Below are 21,343 nucleotides of genomic sequence, written 5' to 3'. Positions count from 1 at the left end.
ATCTGTTGGAGACTGATGGGTCTTTCTTCCATTCAGCACAGCCAGCCAGCCTTGGGAAGGATGCTCTTTCAGTTCCTATGGATTCAGAATAAGATGGGCATGTAAACAAATCTCTAAAGCAAAGGCTGCACAACAGTGAGCTATTGTGGTATCAGAATAGATAGATGCACTAGGGGATTGCAGGAGCATGTAGTAAAAAAGGCACTAAATCGATTTCTGCTGTGATGAAGGGCCACCTTTAGTCTTTGCAATCACTGATGTATCTTCTTAGGAAGCTTCTACACTTAGAGATGAAATCCTGGTCCTGCAGAAGTGGATGGGAGGTTCATCCTCATCTGGTGTGCTGCTAGGTTTGCACCCACCTGCAGTTTAGGTGTGGTTTGCTGAATTTTGATTTACTGTTTCATATGGCTTTTGTATCAGAAAAATGGCGAAGGCTTCCACCACAAGCTGTTTGATTATCTTTATCAACTGTCGGGAATGAAATAAGCAGGCACAGCTAACCTTCCTCAAGAAACTACGGTTGAAGTGTGAAATATATTTTCTCCCCATATGGACAGATACTAAAGGGGTAGGAAAATAAATCAGAGATGAAGGATAAACTCTTTTAAAATAAGATGTGAGAATCAAAGTATGGATTGGATTTGGAGATAACCTTCCCTAATAATGACCTCTGGGAAATTTGTGGGCCACAAATATGAGGACCAAGGTGCACATAGAGTGCGTACCCCACAGCTGGGCTCTGCCTACTCAGCTGCAGGGAGCCAGATGCTTCAGTACGGCTGGGGCTGGAAGTGCAGCTTTTTCTCTGTTCCTGGCAAACCTGCAAACCTGTCTCTCCTTTGCCATCACTCTTGACAGCCAGCGAGTCCCAGCACACTGGTTCTCTCCTTGCATGGCAGCTGTCCCATAGTGCCCCTGTTTTTTGGCTCTTCCTCTACTGGCTCTCTGGATGTGTTCTGGGCTGTAGGGATGGGAGGGTCAGCGCATGGAGAAGCTGCAAACACTACCTAGCACAGGACCACACCACAGATTCATGCAGAGACTTAATGATGTTTTCTGTTTTGTCTTTTTTTTTTCCTCCCTTCCTAGTTATTCCTAACATTGTACTTGCTTTTTTGACACCTACTCAGCCTTGACCTGTCATTTTCTCAAAATTAGCAAGAATGCTGAGATCATTTTCCCGTGCAGTGATGGGCGATTTAGAGCCCCTCATTATGCATGTATAATTAGGGTGGTGTTTTTTCCCCCCAGAAGCATTACTGTGCATTTATCGACAGTAGATTTCGTCTGTCATTTTACAACCCAGTTCCTCATTATCATGAAAAACTTCTGCAGCTCTTCACAGTCAACTCTTGTTTTCACTGCCCAGAACAGTTTTTCATTCTCAGTAAACTTCGCACCTCACTTTTATTCTTCTTTTCCAAATGACTTTTTAAAAGATTTAAAAATATATGTCCATCTTAGATATTTGAGTAATTTTCCTCCTCTGTGAAAACATATTGTTTATTTACACCTTTTGCTCTACTATTACAAATACTTTGTGTCTTTTATTGCAATCACTCCACTGGCAATCACATTGTTATTCAATAGCATTGCATTGGAAAAAGTGGGGACAGACATTATAGAAATAAAACAAGCACCAGTCCCATTTTTAGGACTTAGCAGGCAAGGTATATTTGTTTTGATCTGTTATTTTAATTATCTTGTAAATTCCCATCAGCAGTAAATTTCATCTCTCACTGTATGCTGTGTAATACAGATTTTCTTCTTTTTTTAAATGTATCCATTTCAAAGTTCATTATGCCATTCCAGAGACCAGTACTGATAAAATCCTCATCTGGATTCAAGATATTGGCAGAAAGACTAACTTCTTAAGTCTCTGGCACCAAGGTAACATCTTGTCATCAATCCATAGGAAACCAGATTTCATTAGTTCCCTTGGTAATGGAATTAATTGTTTGCTCTGGCGTTGAGCACCTGAACATGGCTTTGGGCAGCAGGAAAACCAGAGGCATTTTAGTGCTGTTCCTCTGCTGTGTCTCACTTGATTTTTGTCTCAGGATTATGAGATGCCAGGGATGTAAAACAGCTACCAGGAAGACAACAGCTGCCAGAAACAGAGCCTTCTGGTTTGTACTTTGAGCTGTGCATACTGTGCAGAGTTAAAAAAAAAAATAGTGCTTAGAATAATTTAAAGCAGAAATCTGTTATGTTCCTTCAAAATTACCCGTGCTTGGTTTAATAGATGCTGGATTAATTGCGTGCTGTCTGAGAGCTTTTGTTCCCCTCCAGAGTGGCTGTGGTCTGTGCCACAGAGGTGAATGCTACTCTACTGTATGGCAAATTTGACATTGAAGGGCTCTTTGTAGAAATAAGACTGCCATTCTCTCCCATTGTCCCTTTGATTAAACAGTGCCAGCAAAAGAGACAGTTTTGATGGTTGTTTTCATATTATGGGCATCTGGCTACTAAGAGCTGGGCTGAGATCACCAAATCACAAGCTGCTTTAGAGATGTCTGTTTATGCACACTGATCCCACAGTGATGTGGTCCAGGAAAGTATTTGGATATGCGCATTGAGAGGGGCCAGGGGGCAGGGAGGAGAGAGAAACCGTTTCTGGGCTGTGTGGTGAGGACCATTTGTTGCCTGTGTGTGATGCTGTTTTCCAACACATCATCTCTGGTACTCCAACCCCCCACTTCCCAGTACCCCTGAAATAACCCTGGACTGGGGATTCTTTTCCTTCACTTTCACATGAACTTGTGAAAGGCTTCCAGTGATCTCTGAGGGACTTCGTGATAAAAATAAAGGAAATCTAATATACTACGTGTGGACTCATTCATTAACTGCTCCCCGTTTAAAACCTCTTTGGCAGATACTCACTGTGTGAATCAGCACTCGGTGATGGCTCGGCCATCCCTCAGATGCTTCAGCCTTGGTTGCAGGGACTCCGTAGGATTATAATGTCTTCTGGGCTAGGTTGCTGGCACCTTCTGTTTGCTGAATAAACTTTAACACATAAAGTTCTTCCCAAAATTCTAACCTTCTCTTTTGGTTAATACCAAAGCAAACAGGGAAGATCTTGGGAAGAAGGCATTCCCATCTCTTTCCAGTCATCTGTTATCCAAACAGATACAAAGGCTACAGAAGCATTTTTCCTTGAACTTTTAATTGAAGTGCTTTAATATAAAAAAAAAAAACAAAAACAAAACCAGTACATACAAGTTCTAAACTCCTGTTTTCTGCAGTTGTTTACACGTTTTCTAAGTTGCAACAGAATATTAGCTATGTAGGTAGTCAACACTGCTAACAAACTACAGTACAAGTTACTAATAACAGTACAAGATGCTTGGAATACATTCTTGCAAATGTGTATGAATACCAAAGAAATCCTGCGAAGCTGAGAGGCTTCCAACACCCATTTTCCTCTCCTCTCAAACCTCAGTAGGATTTCGCTCACAGGTTTCCTAACCACCAAAACACAGAAGGGCTGATCCTTGGCTGGTGCAAGCTGTGGTGGCTCCATTGGCATCCGCAGAGCAGTGTGAGTTGCCATGATTCACTCTGTGCACAATAGACACCTTCTGGCAGGGTGAAACACCATGCAGGTTTCCATGCATGACAAACTGATGGGCCTTCTTGGTCAGTGCTAGCTTAGCGCGTTAAAAAATCGGGTAATTTTCTGGGGGTTACAAGGCTGATCTCTTTCTCCAAGAAGCAATCAGATCAGGATGACTGCAGAACAGTCAGGAGCACCCCAGATTCTCATACTGCTCTAGGTAAAGCTGGGCAAATTTCCCTTTGAAAAAGCCAAGGTTTGAAGCCACCCCATCACCTCTCCTCCCCCACAGAAGGCTGGCAAAGCTATCAAGCACTTAATAAAACTGAATGTGAGATAAGAAGAGCAAAGATCCTCCACACAAGCCATGTTAAAACAAATCTCTACATACAAACATTGTAACGATACAGTCACTTCAGAGTTCCAAAGAAAGGTTCACACTTTACAAAAGAGGAAGAGGGGGGAAAAAGTAACACAGGAAGCTGTCCTTACAATTATGTACTGGTTCCCAAGACTGTAACCTTAGTCTGTGGCCGCCAAAAGTAAACAAATACCAAGCAAGACAGTGTACACTCTGATGAGGCCTCATGGGGTGTAGCAACAGGCAACCTGGAGGCAGTGTACAAAGCTGAAAAGGAATTTGAAAGAAAGACAGGCATTTTCTCCTATTCTGGTACATGTACATAACCAAAGACACAGTGACAAACACACTACAGAAATGGGTCTTTCCAGCCTTTGAGCCCACCTGCTTGTCACCCAGGATTGGTCACAGAAGGGTTTTTCCTCTGAAATGACAGTGGTATGTAGGGTTTTCTTCAGGCAGGAGCTCTTATTTTTTTCTCCTCACTCAGTTCTTTTGACTGGTTTCTGTACCTGCCATGTGACTAATAGGACATTTGGGTTCATCTGAGACTGATGGGTTTTTCTTACAGGTATCAATACAAAACCTCATGGCCCTGAAGACCAACATTCCAATGGCACGCTTCAGTCAGCACTCAAAACTCCTCCAGGCTATTCACCAACTGGCATTGCATTATTTTGGTGGGAAGCTATGGAAGCTGGCAAACCCATGACAAGGTTAGCCTGTCAATTCATCAGCACATTATGAAAAGACTGAGTACCAATGTCTCCAGTTCAGAGAACAGACACAAAATTAAATTTCACTTCTGCTGCAAAGAGGATAAAAGGCTATTTAGAGGATACAGAAGTTGGCATATTGTGGAAAACATGGTGGTGGCTCACAGTAAGAATTCTTCAGCTGTACTGCCTTTTCAGCGACTTTGATTTTCTGTCCATGTTAACTTGTAGGTATAGTTTTCTCCAACCACATTTTCTTGACACCACAGTTATTGCATTACAAAAGCCACTACAATGCAATCACTCAACATACACATACATGTTGTATAGATAGGGGTATGTACAGCCAGGAAGTGGGGCAGCTTCCAACCCAATGGCAGATCCCAGTTAGGTGAGACGGAAGTAATCTACAGCATCCTCAAATGTTGAAAAGAAGGCTGTGAGTAAATGAGCAGATAGAAACCCCAAAACCTAAACAACAAGAATTAATGCTAGTGGAACATCTCCTGCTTTGTAGCTAACTCAGTTGCTCTAAAATGGTTCTCACCTCAAATAATTTTAAGATGCAGAATGCGCAGTAAGTGCAAAGAAAGAGGTGTCCTCCCCTGTGAATGCAGGAAGTGGATGTGCTTTCTCAGTATTGCCTAGAGGTTACCCAGTACACCTGCTCTTCCCTAGCCCACTGTAAAGTCTCTTGCTTCAATGCCTAACTGGTAAGGCTAGACTACTTAATTATGAACAAACTTCAAGGTTAATGTACTAGAAGACTGGAAACAGATACCCTGATTCTTTGAAAACTATAATGCATTGTACACTTAGTGCTTCTCTGAATCCTTTTTCCACAGAGCAAAGCAATGGCAAGCTTTCCATCAGTTCTGAGCTGGCACAGCCAGTTCTACGAGTTAAAATCTTCACAGTCTTTGCTTCCCTACCAAGAATGCTCCCTGCCCCCTGGAGAAAACAGTTCATTCTGAATATTTCTGTGATGTACACACTGCTGCTCTGGAATCCACAGCAGATCCTCAAGTGGTCTTATGCTGGCCAGTCATCAGGTGCATTTTTTGACCACTTTCTGTATTTCTTAAACTATGTGCAATAAAAATACAACTACATAGAATGAATTTGAAGGACCCTTTATCCCACAGCCATATTTATTTATTAGACTGGGAAAGAGCACAGGAAGGTACGTAGCGCCTCAAAAAGTTCTTAGAAATCAGGTCAGGAGCTTCCTGAGCTGTGGGATGTTTTTTCATCTTTATGCTGAGCCAAGCTTTGGCACATGACTATTGTGCATGTCACTGGCCTTGCACTGACAAGGCCTTACACAAAAATATGTGATGAAACTTGCTGATTTCATCACTGCAACACTGAGCATCATCCCAGGTAAATAACACTCCAAAGACCAAAAGAACCCTTGGGTACATTTGCCTACAACCTTGTCTTCAGACCACCCTAGACCTTCAACAACCCATATAAAAGCCCTTCAGTTTTTTGCAGAGGGCTTCCAGGACACAATCTGTCAACAGGAGGCAAGGCACAGAGATGGGTGATGCCATGGCTGGACACACTCTATGGTTCTACTGTCTTTGACAGCAAGAAGTAGGATGGGAAGAGTCTAGCTTGTCCCCAGAGTTCAAAGCTAGACATTGTTTAAAATACCTTTTCATTTCCAAAATGAGGAGATGTGATAGCAAATTCAATAAGGTACCTCAAATAAAAGCCCTCAAGTTACTTTTTGAAACCATTTAAAATTATAAACCGGTGCCAGATAAAGGAGTAAACCCCTCAAGTCAGAACCCAGTTCTTGGATGTTTTGCTCTCAGACTGAATTATTCTTAAAAGGGGGAGTAACCTAAGAACCTTTACAATCTATTTTTAAATGAGGGGATATTTTTCATTTAAGTGTCTGTAACAGAATAATTTGAAAATAACTGAGGAAACCATGCAATCACAGATGATCTGTGTTCAGTGTGTCTGCTGAAGCTGCTGTGACTCCACTGCATTAACAAAAGACATACATTATTCTGTAGCAATTGTCCATGACACTGAGGCTTACAGCATAAATATTGCAATACCTCATCCAGTTTCTGTATGACACACCAAGTTTTATTGCAGTAATGTCTCATAATAGATGAAGGTGCTGCAGGGTCCTGTTTGGCCAATTGCTATAGGACCCTGGAGTACATTTCATAAGCACAGAATATCTCCCATGGGAAGGGAGTTAAGATGAGGACTAGATGCCAGGAGAACCAGCTAAAAGCTTCATGTTCCTAGGAAAATGTTTTCTGTGCCTCACACCCCCACCTTCTCCCAGCCCCTCCATTAAATGGGAGGTTCGTTTCCTTGCTTGCAGATAGTGCTGGATGCAAGATAATGGAGCATGGCCCTGCCATGCACAGCAGAATGCTTCTAAATCAAGAAGCCAGTGTTCTTTGCCAATGTGACAGATTGAAAAATGCTTCTGGTACTTCCATGAGTGGGTTACTAAGCAACACTTTGGCTTCCAGGGAGTAGCCCTGCTGGATGTGATCTCATGCACCGGCAGCCTGACCACATCCCCAGCTGGAGCACTTGGGAAGGAGGGGGTGTGTGCCAGCAGCAAGGCTGCATGGCTTTGCTCGCCTGTAACACAGAATATCCCAGAAATTACCATGGGTCTACTCATGGGATGGCTTAAAGGCAAAGGCACACTGTCTGGACACACTGTTGGGAGAGAAGTAAAGCTTGGAAGTAAAGCTTTAAACACCGGTGGCGTATCCTGGGTGGCTGTCTCAGAGCAAATGATGCTGAAGAGGACTGACTCCAGGGAGAGATGCTAAAAATGAGAGGGTCTGGAAAAGATTTCCATGAGAAGAGACAGAGAGATCAAAAATACTAGAACAGATTTAAAAATGAGTAAGAGAGGGGAGGATGGAGCTGACTGAAGTGAGGGCTCATACAGGTGAGGAAGACAATGTGCTGCTGTCCACTGTTTCCTGATACAGCAGTGAGGAGTTGTTTACAGAAAATCAGCAGGCAGTATACTGAAAACTGATGAAACAAGCGCAAACTCCATGAAGACAGAGAGACATTTGCCCTAGTTGCTGATTGTTCCATCATTATCTTCTGCTGAGATTTCTCACTTCCCTTTGGAACTTATGACATGGCATCACTGGAGCCAGGTTGAGCCAGAACAGGGCGTAAGCAGCCCAGACTTACAGAGATAGAAATAACTCTTTTCTTGCATGTGTTGAGTGTGCTTAACTATTAAGCAGCTACACACCTTTTCATAAAAACTAAAGTCCAAGACTTAGACTTGGCATCTTTAAGGATACCAGACCAACCACAAAGTCAGTGGATGAATGTTGACTAGGAGCAGCTGAGAATCAGTCCCACTTTTTAGAGCATTGGTCCTCTTTCATGTGGTGGTAAGTCATGCTCCAAATACAATTCAGAGTAAGTTGTAAGGGGTAATGTTTCGCCCTATTTTTTTAGAATTCTGACACACCTTTCCAAAACAACTAGGACTTTTCTCTCTCCTTCTTCAGTAATACTATAGGACTCTAGATCTATTCCTGATCAGTGAGCAATGTTTACAGTAAAAAACATTAGGATGATACACAAATATATATGTATATATACATCTGTATATATACTTAAAATCTCCTAATTAAAAATTAATACCACAGCATCACACAGTAAGGCTGTGCCAGTGTCACTATTCAGAGATCATTACTTCAGCATTTTAAAAGTGAAGATGATGACATTACAAGATGATGTCATTACAAGATGATGACAAAACAGCTTTTATCTGGGAGAAGTGCTATGATGTCACAGATTTATTCTCCATTTTGCTTTAAAATAATGGGGATAATGTTGTCTCAAATCAAAGAAAGAATCAACAGCAAAGATTGTAACTTAATCTTCCTCACCCCCAACTTTAATTGTTGTGCTTTTCTTCTGAACCACTTCTAGTGGGAAAAAAAAGCATACGCTGATGGCACATTCAGCCTGTAATGATAGATGAAGAAAAGGTGGTCCAATAAATTAGCATGTCCACAAGCTACTGGTTCTTAGAAGATCTGACTGAGTCATACAGATGACAATTTACTGAAATACTCTTGAGCTTCTCTTTAAATCTGCAGTTCAATGAAATACATTATTTCCAGGCCTATGCCCATCACTTCTGACCCAGGTGCAACACTAAGGAAGTCTAAGTAAAGGAAGTAACAGGAAGACTGTTGATCTCTGCTGCAGCAGAAGAAATGGAAAGCCATCAAGGTAAAGAGGAAATATCCCTCACTTTTTTTAAGGAACATTTTATGACTGAAAAGTCTTTATGAACTACTGTATGGCCTGAATGCTGAGTCGAGATTAAATAAGCACACAAGCTTGATTCTCTGCAATGATCAAAGATTTGTTGAACACTTCTAAGGGAGAGATAAAAGCTGATGGTTGGATTTGGACCTGTCTATTTCTGAATTGTTCTAAACCTTTCAAATCAGTTTTAGTATACACTGTGTCTGAAATACTGTAAGAAAATGAGAATGAACAAGGAAAGACATTCTGTAATGAAGCTCAAAGGAGATGACACTTGGAAATTCCTCACACACAGCCTTCCCAAAAGTATGAAGGGGCACATCTCTAATGTTGCACTCCATGGGAGCTATAAAGGAAGAGTAGGTTAGGTATAACATTAATGTCTTCTCCTTTGTTTTTCAGCAGATACTTCCTTTTTCACTGCTGTTCACAAATTCTGCAGTGGGAGTGCATTGCGAACATCCAAATGTGGTCCTGTGTCCAGCAGCAGCACATGCTGGGGCTGGAAACAGATCTGTGCTCCATCAGAGTTTATGGGCAGCAGGGGTTTTGGCCTTCCAGGCAGAAGATCTTGAGAAATGGAAGGGAAGTCCTTATCTTGTAGGCACAAGGGTCCCTGATGAGAATCAGCAGCTCCAAAGTCTTATATGGCAATAGCAGGAGGAGTCCTATCCAAGTGGACAAAATGCTGGACTGTGCCTTCTCCTCCAGAGGTGAGCCATGGCAGCACTTCAGACCACTACAGAAAGGAATGCTCTCCCAGCCAACCAATTCAATCATTCAAGACATGGAAAGGAGATGAACGTGAAATGAATGTGTCATCCTTTATCAGTCTTTCCAAATACAAAGAATAAAACCTGCCCTTCTCTCTCCCTAGCTTCTGAAAGTGGGAAGAGATGAAATATTTCCCAAGTCACCATGGAGGTGAAACCTATGGTTTGTTACAATGAACTGAATCAGATGGATAACTAGATTGACGGGAATCTTAAAGAAAAATATCAATACCTGAAAAATCAGCAATTTTCAGGTATGAAGCGTTTTATTTTTAACTTCATGCTCACAAAGGGCAGTAAGCTGATCTGAAAATAGTCATTTTCTCATTTCAAAACATCAATAACAACATATATTCTAAATGCACTAATGCAATAACACTTTACATTTTCACCTAATGTGGCAAAAATACACAACAAATATTAATAAACTGTTGGCTCAATTCCCCAGCTGCTAAATGCCTGGCATTCTCACTGGCATACAATAAAAGGGTAAAGCCTAAAACCCCTTCTGTCCCCTGGAAGGACTTGCTGTTCTCTACCTTCCTCTTTCCCCTCAGTTAAGTGCCTCAATGCACAGTTGTGGAGGCATGTCCAAACACCCCAGCGGTGCAGCTGGAAAGACAGGAGAGTGATGCACCTTAGCACCCTGTGCTAAGGCTTGGCCATCAGGACAGCAAAACTGTGTTTGCACAACCTGCAGCCTTGCCTCCTTCAAGACAGCCACTGACCCCAGGGGCCGAGGACACTGCCTGGGAGTGTCAGTCACTCTCGCCCTTGTCTGCAGTGCAGTGAGACCTTGTGCCCCAGGCAGCACTGCCAGAGACAGAGCTGGGACAGTGCCAGCACTCTCTGCAAAACTGCTCCCAGGAGCGGGGACATGATGCTTTGGCCCTGGACGATGGCACGGGCACTGGTAGGATGGGGACATTGCCTGAGCCTGCAGAGCCAGAGGAACACGATGGGGAGTGGGCTGGGCAGCTGCACTTGTAAATCAGCCCCCTTCAAACCACAGATACCCCCCTCCTCTACCTGCCTCTCCAGCAAACCTGAGTTTATCTTACATAAACCAGACCAGGTTTGGTGCCTGCCCTGAAAAGCCATTTAACTACTGCTGTGGCTGGAGGTCATGGCTAGTAATTGTATCACCACCAAAGATGGATTTGGCTGCCTGCCAGTCACAATTCCTGCCCTCTTTCGCCAGAGGAGAGGCCCAGCCACAGCAACTATTTTTGTTCCTTCTGCAGGGTCTTGGAACTTTGGCATCCAACTCCTGCCTTGTCACCTGTTCCCAGGCAGAGTCATGGGCCCATGGCTGGCAGAAATAAATGGTGTAAGGAACAGCCCAGAAGAGCTGGCTCTTCTTGCTCTGGCACAGCCCGGTTCTGCAGCGCTGTGGTATATAGCAGCACTTAGGGCTTGCAAACTGTAGGCTCCAAGTGCTTTGCAGGAGCAGCTAAGAATTGCCATCCTGCCTTTTCTCCAGAAGCGAGGCACAGATTTGAGCGCCTGCCCACAGCAGCGCCACAATCCCTGTTGTAAGTGGAAATAAGCCTCGTGCTGTGTAACTCCCCATAGGCAGGGTGTGGGGAATGTCCCACTCCCCGACTGGCTCAGAGCAGCTGTGAGTACCCCTGTGACGGGCAGCGGGGCACAGCCCTCAGCACTGCGGGACAGGCTGTCCCCACTCAGCGCTGGCAACTGAGCTCCAGCTTTGCCCCTCAGTCCGTGAGCATCCCTGCCAGTTTGGCTGGGGGCTCCTTCTGCAGACACCCCTTACATGGGGGGCTGGGGCAGCACCCCCTGCTCCTGCCCGGCAGCCGTGGTCACCCTGCTCAGCTGCACATTTCCCGTCTCCTGTCATGCAAAAGTGGGAGATGGTAAGATCATAATGAACCCAGAACTGGTTAGAGAAGGGCTTTCCTGACCTGTCTGCCTGCTCCTCTTCACAGAACTTATTTTCCCAAAATTATAGAACTGGTCAACTGTAGAAATGTCAGGCGACCTCCTCGTGATCATCCCACAGCCTCCCATAACAACATAGAAAGGATAATCTATCTCATGTCCTCCATAAGATCTACACTTTCTTCCCTCACAGACTGGTGCCAGATTTTTCCCAATATAAATTACATTAACTTTAAAATTCAAATATTGAAGTGATTTTTTTCTAAAAAGATTAAAACAATTTTCAACTCTTTTGATTGTTCCCCCTTAGTTTTTGCATGAAATAATTTGCCAGATTTGACTTCGATATAAGAATAATTATGGTTCTCTCAAAAGCACATTTTTTAAAAATAAATTCATTCCACACAGAAAAATCATGCCCAGCTCTACCTGGAATTTTCTTGCCCACAATGCACACTATCCCTCTAGCAGTGACAAGCTTAATTAATATTCCTTTCTACCCCCCATCCACTCTTCACCTCCAAAATGACCCCTGTCAAAACACATGCTGTAGGTGTAAAGAAAATGCTATAGCCCCATAACACTGCATGGTGCAGGAGAATCTTCCTTTGGGGCAGAATTGACTAAGCTCCTTCTAAAGAGAGATGAAAAATCATGATTTCAAAGTTATTTAGAGTAACATTTGCTTCAAAAGAACACACTCAGTGGTGGCTTTCTTAGCTCAAGAGCTGGTCTGAGGTACATTTACAGAATGTAAACTCTGTGCCCTGTAAACTTGATGCAACAACACAGCTATGGAAGCACAGATTAGGACCCATCTCATGTTTCTCAAAGGCATTGCCTTTTCCAAGCTATGGAGGTGCTCTGTGCTGGCAACACGAGTTCACTTCCTCAGTGAACTTGCATGACCCTGTTCAGGGGTCATTTCTCCACCCCTCTGGTTTCTGAGTCTGCCCCTGCAGGTGCTGCCCTCCCCAGCCAGTCTTCCCACCATGGACAGAAAACTGGGCAGAGCAGCATACAAATGTGATGGAGGGAGAGCCAGAGGCAAGCCATGGTTTCACACAATACAGCCTGAATTGTTCAGTCTCTGGAACAGCCCGAGGTAGCCAATACCAACGCAGATGCCATTGTGGGCATGAAAGAGGTAATGTGCAATTTACTGCACCAGTAAAGATGATTTTCTCTGACCTTTTTTAGGTTATCCAAAAGGAGTCAAAAGTTGAAGGATCACATGCATATGTTTAACAAACATACTTTAAGGCCATTACGCAGACACACATCCTCTCCCACAGTAAACATCTGTTTTTATAATAAGGCCAGGAAGAACAATTACATCATCCAGCCTGACTTCCTTTGTAACAGAAACCTTTTTCAGTCAGACATTCCTGTGATTAAATAAGATTGTGTTTAATTAAAATACATCTAAGAATCTGTCTGTTCTTGATTTGAAGTCTTCGAGGCATGTAGGATCTACCATCTTCTGGTAGCTTGCTCTGATTTGTTCTAAAATATTAATTGCCTTGCCTACACAGAAGAGTTCTGAAAAACACTAGATTTTGTTCACCTCAGGGATTGCCAATAAACTTGCATGTCCTGCCATAGCAAGAGAGAGAGCAGCACGCCGAGCCAGAGCCCTCACACTGTTTATTGGCCAGACGGGATCACTGGCAAGATTTACCTGACAGCAGATGGTGTGGCCCAAGCCACACGTCCCAGCAGTCATGCGGGAGGACTTTCCCAGTGGGGCAGCACGTGACAGGGAACCAGTTATCAGACTTTCTAAACTCCTCTTCCTCACCCCCATGGTAGTGCCACAACCTCTCCTCTTCTCAGCAAAGCTGGTGCATTTTTCACCTGGGAGGTCAGTCAGTATTTCTAAAGTGCAGCAACACACATGGCTCCGAATGCATGCTAAAAATGTCACTGAGAGATCCATTCCAGCCCCTTATCTTGGACTCAGCTAGTGAAGAAGGGAGGCTGTAGCTAGAGGAAGATCTCTGCAGGGGAGAGCTTGTATCTAGTCTGCTGCCAAAGTTACCTGGAGCTGCCTGGCCACACAGCACACAGCATAAAGCTGGAGAGATGAAACACAGCTGGTCCACTGTGGGCAAGCACCCTGTCACACTGATCTCAGGTGGCAAACAACGCTTTGGCATTGAAGATCTAGCAATCTGTCCTTCTGTCATACCTCATTAGTGATGAAACCTCAGCAAGGCCACGGAGGAGTATTTCTGAACATGAAAGGTATTGTTGGCTGCAGAATGGTTGTGGGAGGAAAAAACAGCTCTGGATCAAAACCACGAAATAGGAAAGCAGGTGTGCACAGAGAGCACAGCTCCTTTAGCAACGTCTCTGTCATAGGGATGGAGACCACTGAAATTCTGCACCAGCTGGTTCCACCAACCATGCTACCTGAGACTTACATGATAAGCCACCAGTGTCTGCTTAACACACAGGCCAAAGCAACATGCATGGCCTCTCTGTTTAGGAATGCAGACATTGTCCTACTCCTCCAAGGTCAGTGTAAACATCTGGACATTGGAAGACGATGGTGATTTTTATGATGGAAGTCTCTAGGTCCTGGTAGCTGAGGACCAGCCCAAACACTAACCCACATCTGCTGATCCCACCAGCAGCACCACCTGCAAGTTTCCTCCAGCACACACACTTCTCATTTCCAGTCACTCTTCCCAAAACACCCATTTTCTGTGACAGAGCCCAGTGGTGTCTCTGGTGAATACACACTTGCACTCCTGGCCACAACAGCAACAGGTTTTTGAAACAGACTGAACCACGTGATGGTCCCAAAATGCCAGATCAGCAGGGTTCAACCACAGCAACAGATGGGTGTAAATGCTCATGCAGCTCAGCTGTGTCCTCCAAGTGCTCCCCAGGGCCGGGGCAGTTCCAGACTGGGAGGGAGATGCTTTATTTTATATTTGCACAAGGGTCTTGTCCCAACAGGGATCAGACACCTGATGCAAGTGCACAGGCTTCCACTTTGCTCTCTCCAGATTTGATGCTCAAATTTCTTTGTGTTCTCAGCTCATTGAAGGGCTGTCACATGGAAAGCACAAGATATTGAATGAATCTTACAGGTACCCAGTGCAGCTGCTCCAGGAGAGATTTGGTCCAATACAATTAGGATAAATACTTTCTACATTTTTTTCTAACAGGTTAAAATACTCCTGCTGCAGCCTGAAAAGAGGCTGCAACAGTAGGTGGGAGAATCCAGTAGCTGACACAGCTACTTTTGGCGTGCAAGCTGAACAAAAGGGGAAGAAACTATCTAAATAATGAGAAAAAGTGCACTAGGTCAGTATAGCTCATCCTAACTAAGTGTAATTAGCAGGAGAAGAAAGAAAAAATAGCTCACCAATACTGTTTCACAATGTCTTTCAAGTGTTTGGGGACATTTCATTTTGCAGAAGAGTTTCAACCAATATAAACATGCCAAATATAATCTTCAGTATCCTTACCTACTTGTACCCACAACATGAGTCACATGCTGCTCTCATAAATTTATATTATAAACTATAAACCCACTTAAATCTATGCATAGAAAGTGATATACATCATACCAAAAAAAAGGTTATTCTGGGCTACTTGGCAGTTCAGGGAGTGGTAGGTTTTTAACCTCAAAGATGTGTTTTGTAGAAAATATTTTATGTACTTATTCTGCTAGTAATGTCTTATATTATTCGAAGAGATTCAGCTGCAATAATTTTTTTTCAATGGATGGTCTCACCTAAAATTTCTTCATTTCACATGTAAAGCTTTGTTTAAATAAAGTAGAACTATTCCTATTTAAATTTTTTAATCATTATGAAAATTCTTCTTTCATGATAGGTTTAGCAAATTATTACTTTCTTTAGAGCTGGGGAAGGTTTTTAGACAAATTATGTCATTGGCCAAATGTCATTGTAGAGAGTTTGGGGGAAAATTATTGGGAAATTTAGTTAGATCTCGATAATTACTTTGACAAAAAAAGTAACACTTTGGAAGTGCTGAAAGTCTGGATTAGGCAATGCCCAGAAAATGCAGCTTTCAGTTGCAGAACATTTTAGTTTAGAAATTTCAAAAAGTTAATCAAAGTGCTTCATTTGACCTTAAGCCAAAATTGTTCCTTTTAGCAACTTACATTAGATTGCTCAGAAAGCTGGCAATTTTTACTTTCTATGATCAACTTAAGGTGACAATTCTTCTTTTGTCCAATTTTCTGAGCTAAACAGAAGGTCAGTTGCATATACATAAGATTTTTCACTCAGAATTTTCTGAACAAAAAGAAATTATTTATCTGAAAGGAATTGCTGGCATTGCAGTGGGACAGTATGCGTGAATACACTGAATACCAAAGGCATTTCTAAGCATATGAGTGTGTACATACCAGTACTGCTCTTCCTTACACTTAAAACAGATCCCTAATGATCTGCCAAATCAGGGCATTTGATTCAATGGAGAAAGTGTCACCCCAAAAAGTTTTGATCAGTGCTTCTCTTAGTGACAATGTGCTGTTCATGAACTGGGAAGTATTGAATTAAATGCAATTCTCAGAGCACCCCTCTTAAGCACCCATGCATCTACAGAGTGGTTGCAGTAGAGATTTCCAGTCAAGCCTTTGAAGAGAAACACCTGGTGCTGCTCCCAGCTGAAGTACTCACCAATAATTCCTTGGGAAATATCTTACTACTTTTTCATTTAAAAAAAAGACTAAATGGAAAGCACAAGGCCACACAAAATTGACTTCTCCGTGTTGGTATAACAACCCTCCTCCTTCCATAATGCATGTGAGCCTGTTAATGGCAAGCCGCAACCGTGCACAGCAGTGAAGAGATTTCATCCGGATCATTGGGAAAGTACACAGTGCCAGCAGAGCCCAGGAGGTCTGGCATTAGTGACAGTGAATACCACAGATACCTCTTCCTGTATTTGAGTGTCCGTTCGTTTGGATGTGGGTCGTGTCTTTGTGTTCTGGATGGGAATTGTGTGCTGGTATGGCAACACCAGGAGCAAGGTGTTTCTTGACTGCTGGAGCTCCTCAGGCCTGGTAGCCAAAAGCTGATGCTCTCTCTCTGAGCAGCTCCTGGCACAAATGACAACTCCAGCTCCCTGCAAATGAAGAAATCCTTCTTATAGGAATGACATGAAATCCAGGCACTCAGAGTTTATGTCAAGATTGGCTCAAATAGTACATGAGCTATTCCTAATATTAGAATTGCCTGTACTTTTGTGGAGCAGACTCTGCTGCCCTTGCTTTTGTGTCAACAGGCTTTCTACATGAGCTGCAATGCTGCTGGGGTGTGCATTGCAATGAAGTGTTTTATATTTTCACACCTCCAATAAACCACTTCCCAGTGGAACAGAAACCCTTAAATAATTATTAGCTGCATTTCAAGATTTTCCCCTCCTGAATTAGCTTCCTTTTTACCAAAGTTACAAACATTAGCTCCTGAACGCACGATTAATTTGTAATTATTCTTGTCCTTCCCCTCATGTAAACTGCAGTCACTCGCACTCACAAGCCTCCTTCGCCGATTCTACTGCTCTCTGAGCATTTTAGTCAGAGAACCTCTGATGGTAAGAGACTGGTTCCTCTGCTCCACAGCCAAGTGACAAACTCCTACCAGTCATACAGTCCAATTGAACCCCCTGCAGAGGTCACAACTACATACCAAATGTAATACAGACCACAAAACCCTCACCCTGCCTAAATAGAAACATATCATAGAGCAAGGAAGGTAATTCCCTTTAATCCAGTCTCCTGCCAACAGGCTCTCAGATGTTCCAGAGAGGATTTCCCTGTCTCCAGGACCTTGACTTCTTAAGAAATCCAAAGTCACATTTCACAGGCACTCAATTCAGCTGACTAAATTGAGGTGACAAGTGACATGTGGGGCATCCAAGGGTATCTATGACCCACAAAAGAGCCATGTTCTGGAAGAGGAGGAGACCAGGCAAGATTGAATAGGATACCACAGATCACACTAGCACTTCACATCTATTAATTTTGTTTCTTTCCAGTGCTACCTCCCTTTGTTTCACTACTGTTTCCTTAACCCTGCATGGTTCAAAACACCTTTCTGAAATTTTTCCCTTCTCCACAAAGACTTCATTGTGATTTTCAAAGCAGACTTCAGTCATATGTTACCTTCTGGGGGCTCAAAGACTGGTGGATTCAAGCAATACATGTGATAGCCACGGTCACAGTCATCACAGAAGAGCAGCTGGTCCTGAGGCAGGTTTGTTGGAGAAACAGTAGGGAAACAGGGAGAGAAGGAGAGGAGAAGAGAGAAAATTATGTAAATTAGTCTCTTGCCAAGATGAAAACTTAAGTAGTGTAACCAGCAATGTTCAGATGGGAATGCAGAGCTGCAACAACAGAGACTAAGAGACTGCTGGGAATGTAAAGGCTACCAGCATCACATTTGTTCATCCATGATTAGCCACCATATTCCTGAGAGGCTGCAGAAAGCCTCTCTCAGCACAAGACAGCTCAGTTTCTAAGAAGAAAATGCCTATGAGAAGTGGAGGAGTTCCAGTCCTAGATGGCCTCAGAATGCAGGAGTAAAAGCTGTTATGCTGGGGATATGCTGTTCTGAGAGAAGAGGACAGGTTTTGCTGGGCTCCAGTGTCACCATGTGCTGATCTCATTCCTTCAGAGGAAACCTTTGACTCAGTTTTCCAAAACTCAGCTGAATAAATTTTTTGTGAAACAGATGGAAATTACATGACCCCACCATGTGGTCTGCAGCTCTTTCATATATTTGGGGTGAAAAAAGCTGCTCTGAAGTATCCTGTGATTCCTAAGCTCCCTGGGTTCAGATTTTTTTATGCTAAAGCAAAAACAAAATCTCAGGCTTCAAATTTATTCTGCTGTAGGGAATTTAGTGTTAGCTAATCACCTCCAAAGTTCTCCAGCCACTGTCAATTTCCAAGATTCTCGTGGGCCGCCAAGGACCCTTAGCATCAGATTTTAACTGCAAACCCCGGAGGGAAGACATTGCTCAGCTGCAGGCTCTGGAAATCACTGGAGTTGGTGATTAGGTGAGGCTTAGCCATCCCACTTCAAATGGTTTCATGTTTCCCAAGTCTTGTAATTAGGTTTAAAAAATCATACCAAGAAACTAAAGAAAATCAGGGACAGAAGGAGCACACTTGCCTCTCTTGGGTTATCATGTATTCACATCTGCTTCTGACTATCATGCTGAAAGCTCCCTGCAACAGGAATTCATGGCCCCCCCCCGCTAATTTCTATTGAATAAGTACACAAACCACACGTATCAGCATCTTAAGTGGCCCTATATGATACCCGTGGTAATTTCAGCAGAGACCAGTGGCTGAATGGGGACACTGGGGAGAATCTCTGCGCTCAGGGGTGGCTCTTCCTAAGAGATGCATGGAAGCAGCAGTGAAACAACGACCCACACCAGTGCCACATGCCTCTCAAGGGTAGGCATGGCAGCAGCTTGCAGCGATGCTTGTTTGCATGAAAAGGTAAATGGACTCACGTCGTTCTCTGAGGTCCCACAAAGGCTGCAGGATTTGCACTCAATGCATTGCCACTGATAGGTTTTTACAGCCTCAGTCATGTTTGTGGTGAACTGCAGGCAGGTCGGGTGTCCTGAGGAAGATCGGAAACAACGGTCATTGTTAAGGCTCACTCATTGCTTGTTAATTAACCGGTATTAAATTTGGGAACAAAACACACATGGACATGGACTGATCACAACATGGGCTGCAACTAACAGATACCAAAGAGGAAAGCAGGCATTAACCCTTTCGCTGCCGGGCACAAGAGAAAATCAGAGTCATTTCCACCCCATTGGCAAAGCAGTTTTATTCAGAGCTCTTAAAAATGGTTTGGCTTTGAGTTGGTTTTTTTGGGTTTTTTTTGTGGGGATTTTTTTTTTAAAAGGAAACAAGAAAAAGGATGAAATCAGAAACAAACCCAATTTCAGAGAGAGACCATCCGTCTTAATAGAAATTGGACTACAGTTTCGATTAGCGCTGTTTCAACCGGAACGAAGGACCTGGTGGAAATGAGGTTATTCTCCATTTCACAGCTTCCTTTCCTGGTGTCCAAATGGGTGGAGCAATTCTGTAAACTTTGCTTAAATGGAAGCAGTAGCGTACAGAGAAGACGCAAGACGGGATGGAAGGATATCGCTTTTAATTTTTTTTTTAAGAGCTCTGCCACTAAAGTTGGTTGGCACAGAAGAAACCAAATTGCACAGCTAATCTTCCAGGATCAAAACAGGAAACCGAAAGGAAAAAAAATCCCAAGCCAATTCCCACAATGACTTAAATGAAAGGAATAAAGAAGGGAAAGCTAGCAGAACAGTCACATCTAATCGGGAAGGACAAATTGCCAGAGTTACGACCCCCGCCCCTACATGCGTGTCGACTTCAGCTTTGCAAAACAGCGGTATCACAGTAGCAGGGTCAGCAATGGGCTTTCTGGAGGGGAAAATACAAACAAACAAACAAACCAAAGGTAGGATCAGTGTTCCTTCTGCAAAACAAAACAAGACAAATACACCGCTGAAATAAAGTACTGTACTCCCAAACCACCCTTACCTGGCTGAGACATTGTCTAAGTCTCCTGCAATAAGCTCCTGCCTGCCTTCTTGGAAAGCCCCGTATTTAGAATCCTTCTCTGACACACTTAAACATTAACACTGTGCATAGTCAGGGCAGGGAGAGTCAATTGCTCAGCTGTAGAAAGACTAGGAACACAGGTATGCACATCTAGCGCTGCCGCCTGCTTCCTCTAGAAACGGGCACCATAAGTTGCGTGGGGGTTTTCACCTCAACCCAATCTGCTGTTCTTAGACTACAACCAATGGATTGGAAAAAATCTTTTCCACTTCCACCAGCCTAAGTGCCTTTTTAAGAGTGGAGAAAGAAAGGCTGTTTCTCCAAAAAGTGAAAAAAGGCATGTCTATGGTAGATGTGGGCACAGATGTGTCATCTTCATTACCAGACCTATCAGTAATATTTTGCTGCATCATCACAGTATCCATCACCACTCTACAAAAAGTTTCTGTATTTTCCAGCTAGTGAAGCAAACAGTTGCTGAGAATTGCTGGATAAGGAAGTAATGCTGTATGGGATATATTTCTTTTCTGTGTCCATGATACCACCAAATGTTGTAATAAGAATTTTTGTTCTCCAGTTATATTTGTATGGTTGTGATACAACAACTAAACCTGTCCAGCAAAGAAATGTATATGCATAATTATTAAAGAAATTGAATAGAAAATAAAGGAGATATTTAGAGAAGGAGGGATCAATGGAATTGCTCATATCAGTCTTAAGCCTTTGAATAAAGAAACATCTTGACAATAATGATGAGCTCAGATGGGCTAAGAAGATCACAGGGTTTTGGAGCCCTTGAAATGTCAGCACAAAACAAGTGACAGTTTTACTGAGATTTACAGTGGACCAACTAAACTTCTGGGGGCCTTGAGACTGCAACTAAGCAAAAGGAGATGTGACAAGATACCTTTTCTTGCTGAGAAGACCACATATACTTTCTGATACTACCAAACTAGCAGAATGTGACATGACATTGAAATGTTTCTCCAGATCTGATTTACACTGAATGCAAACCTTATTCCAACACCAGTAAATAGAACAAATGTGCCATGCTACACATCAGGGAGGAATTCATCCCTACAGCAGAGTTGCTTCCAGAAGTGTTGTACAGTGCTGGAATATATCACAG

At 43.1% G+C, this 21,343-nt stretch overlaps 1 protein-coding gene across 7 annotated transcripts in view; it reads right to left on the bottom strand.

Moving 5' to 3' along the window:
- Positions 1-3,162: 3,162 nt before the first annotated feature.
- DPF3 (double PHD fingers 3) overlaps positions 3,163-21,343 on the bottom strand; it is a 167,391-nt gene continuing 149,210 nt past the window's right edge. For 5 of the 7 annotated variants that reach the window (XM_038136989.1, XM_038136988.1, XM_038136991.1 and 2 more), the window contains 3 exons: positions 19,125-19,237; positions 17,765-17,846; positions 3,163-16,725 (listed from right to left, as the gene is read on the bottom strand). In XM_038136989.1, coding sequence (XP_037992917.1) covers positions 16,655-16,725; positions 17,765-17,846; positions 19,125-19,237 — 266 coding nt within the window. In that variant the 3' untranslated portion in view covers positions 3,163-16,654. Of the gene's footprint in view, positions 16,726-17,764; positions 17,847-19,124; positions 19,238-20,009; positions 20,074-21,343 lie in introns of those variants that run through there. The other 2 variants (XR_005256987.1, XR_005256988.1) reach the window with 2 other exon arrangements.

This window comes from Motacilla alba, chromosome 5, assembly GCF_015832195.1.
Source record: "Motacilla alba alba isolate MOTALB_02 chromosome 5, Motacilla_alba_V1.0_pri, whole genome shotgun sequence".
NCBI lineage: Eukaryota > Metazoa > Chordata > Aves > Passeriformes > Motacillidae > Motacilla > Motacilla alba.
This window is presented reverse-complemented; position numbering and strand designations above follow the sequence as displayed.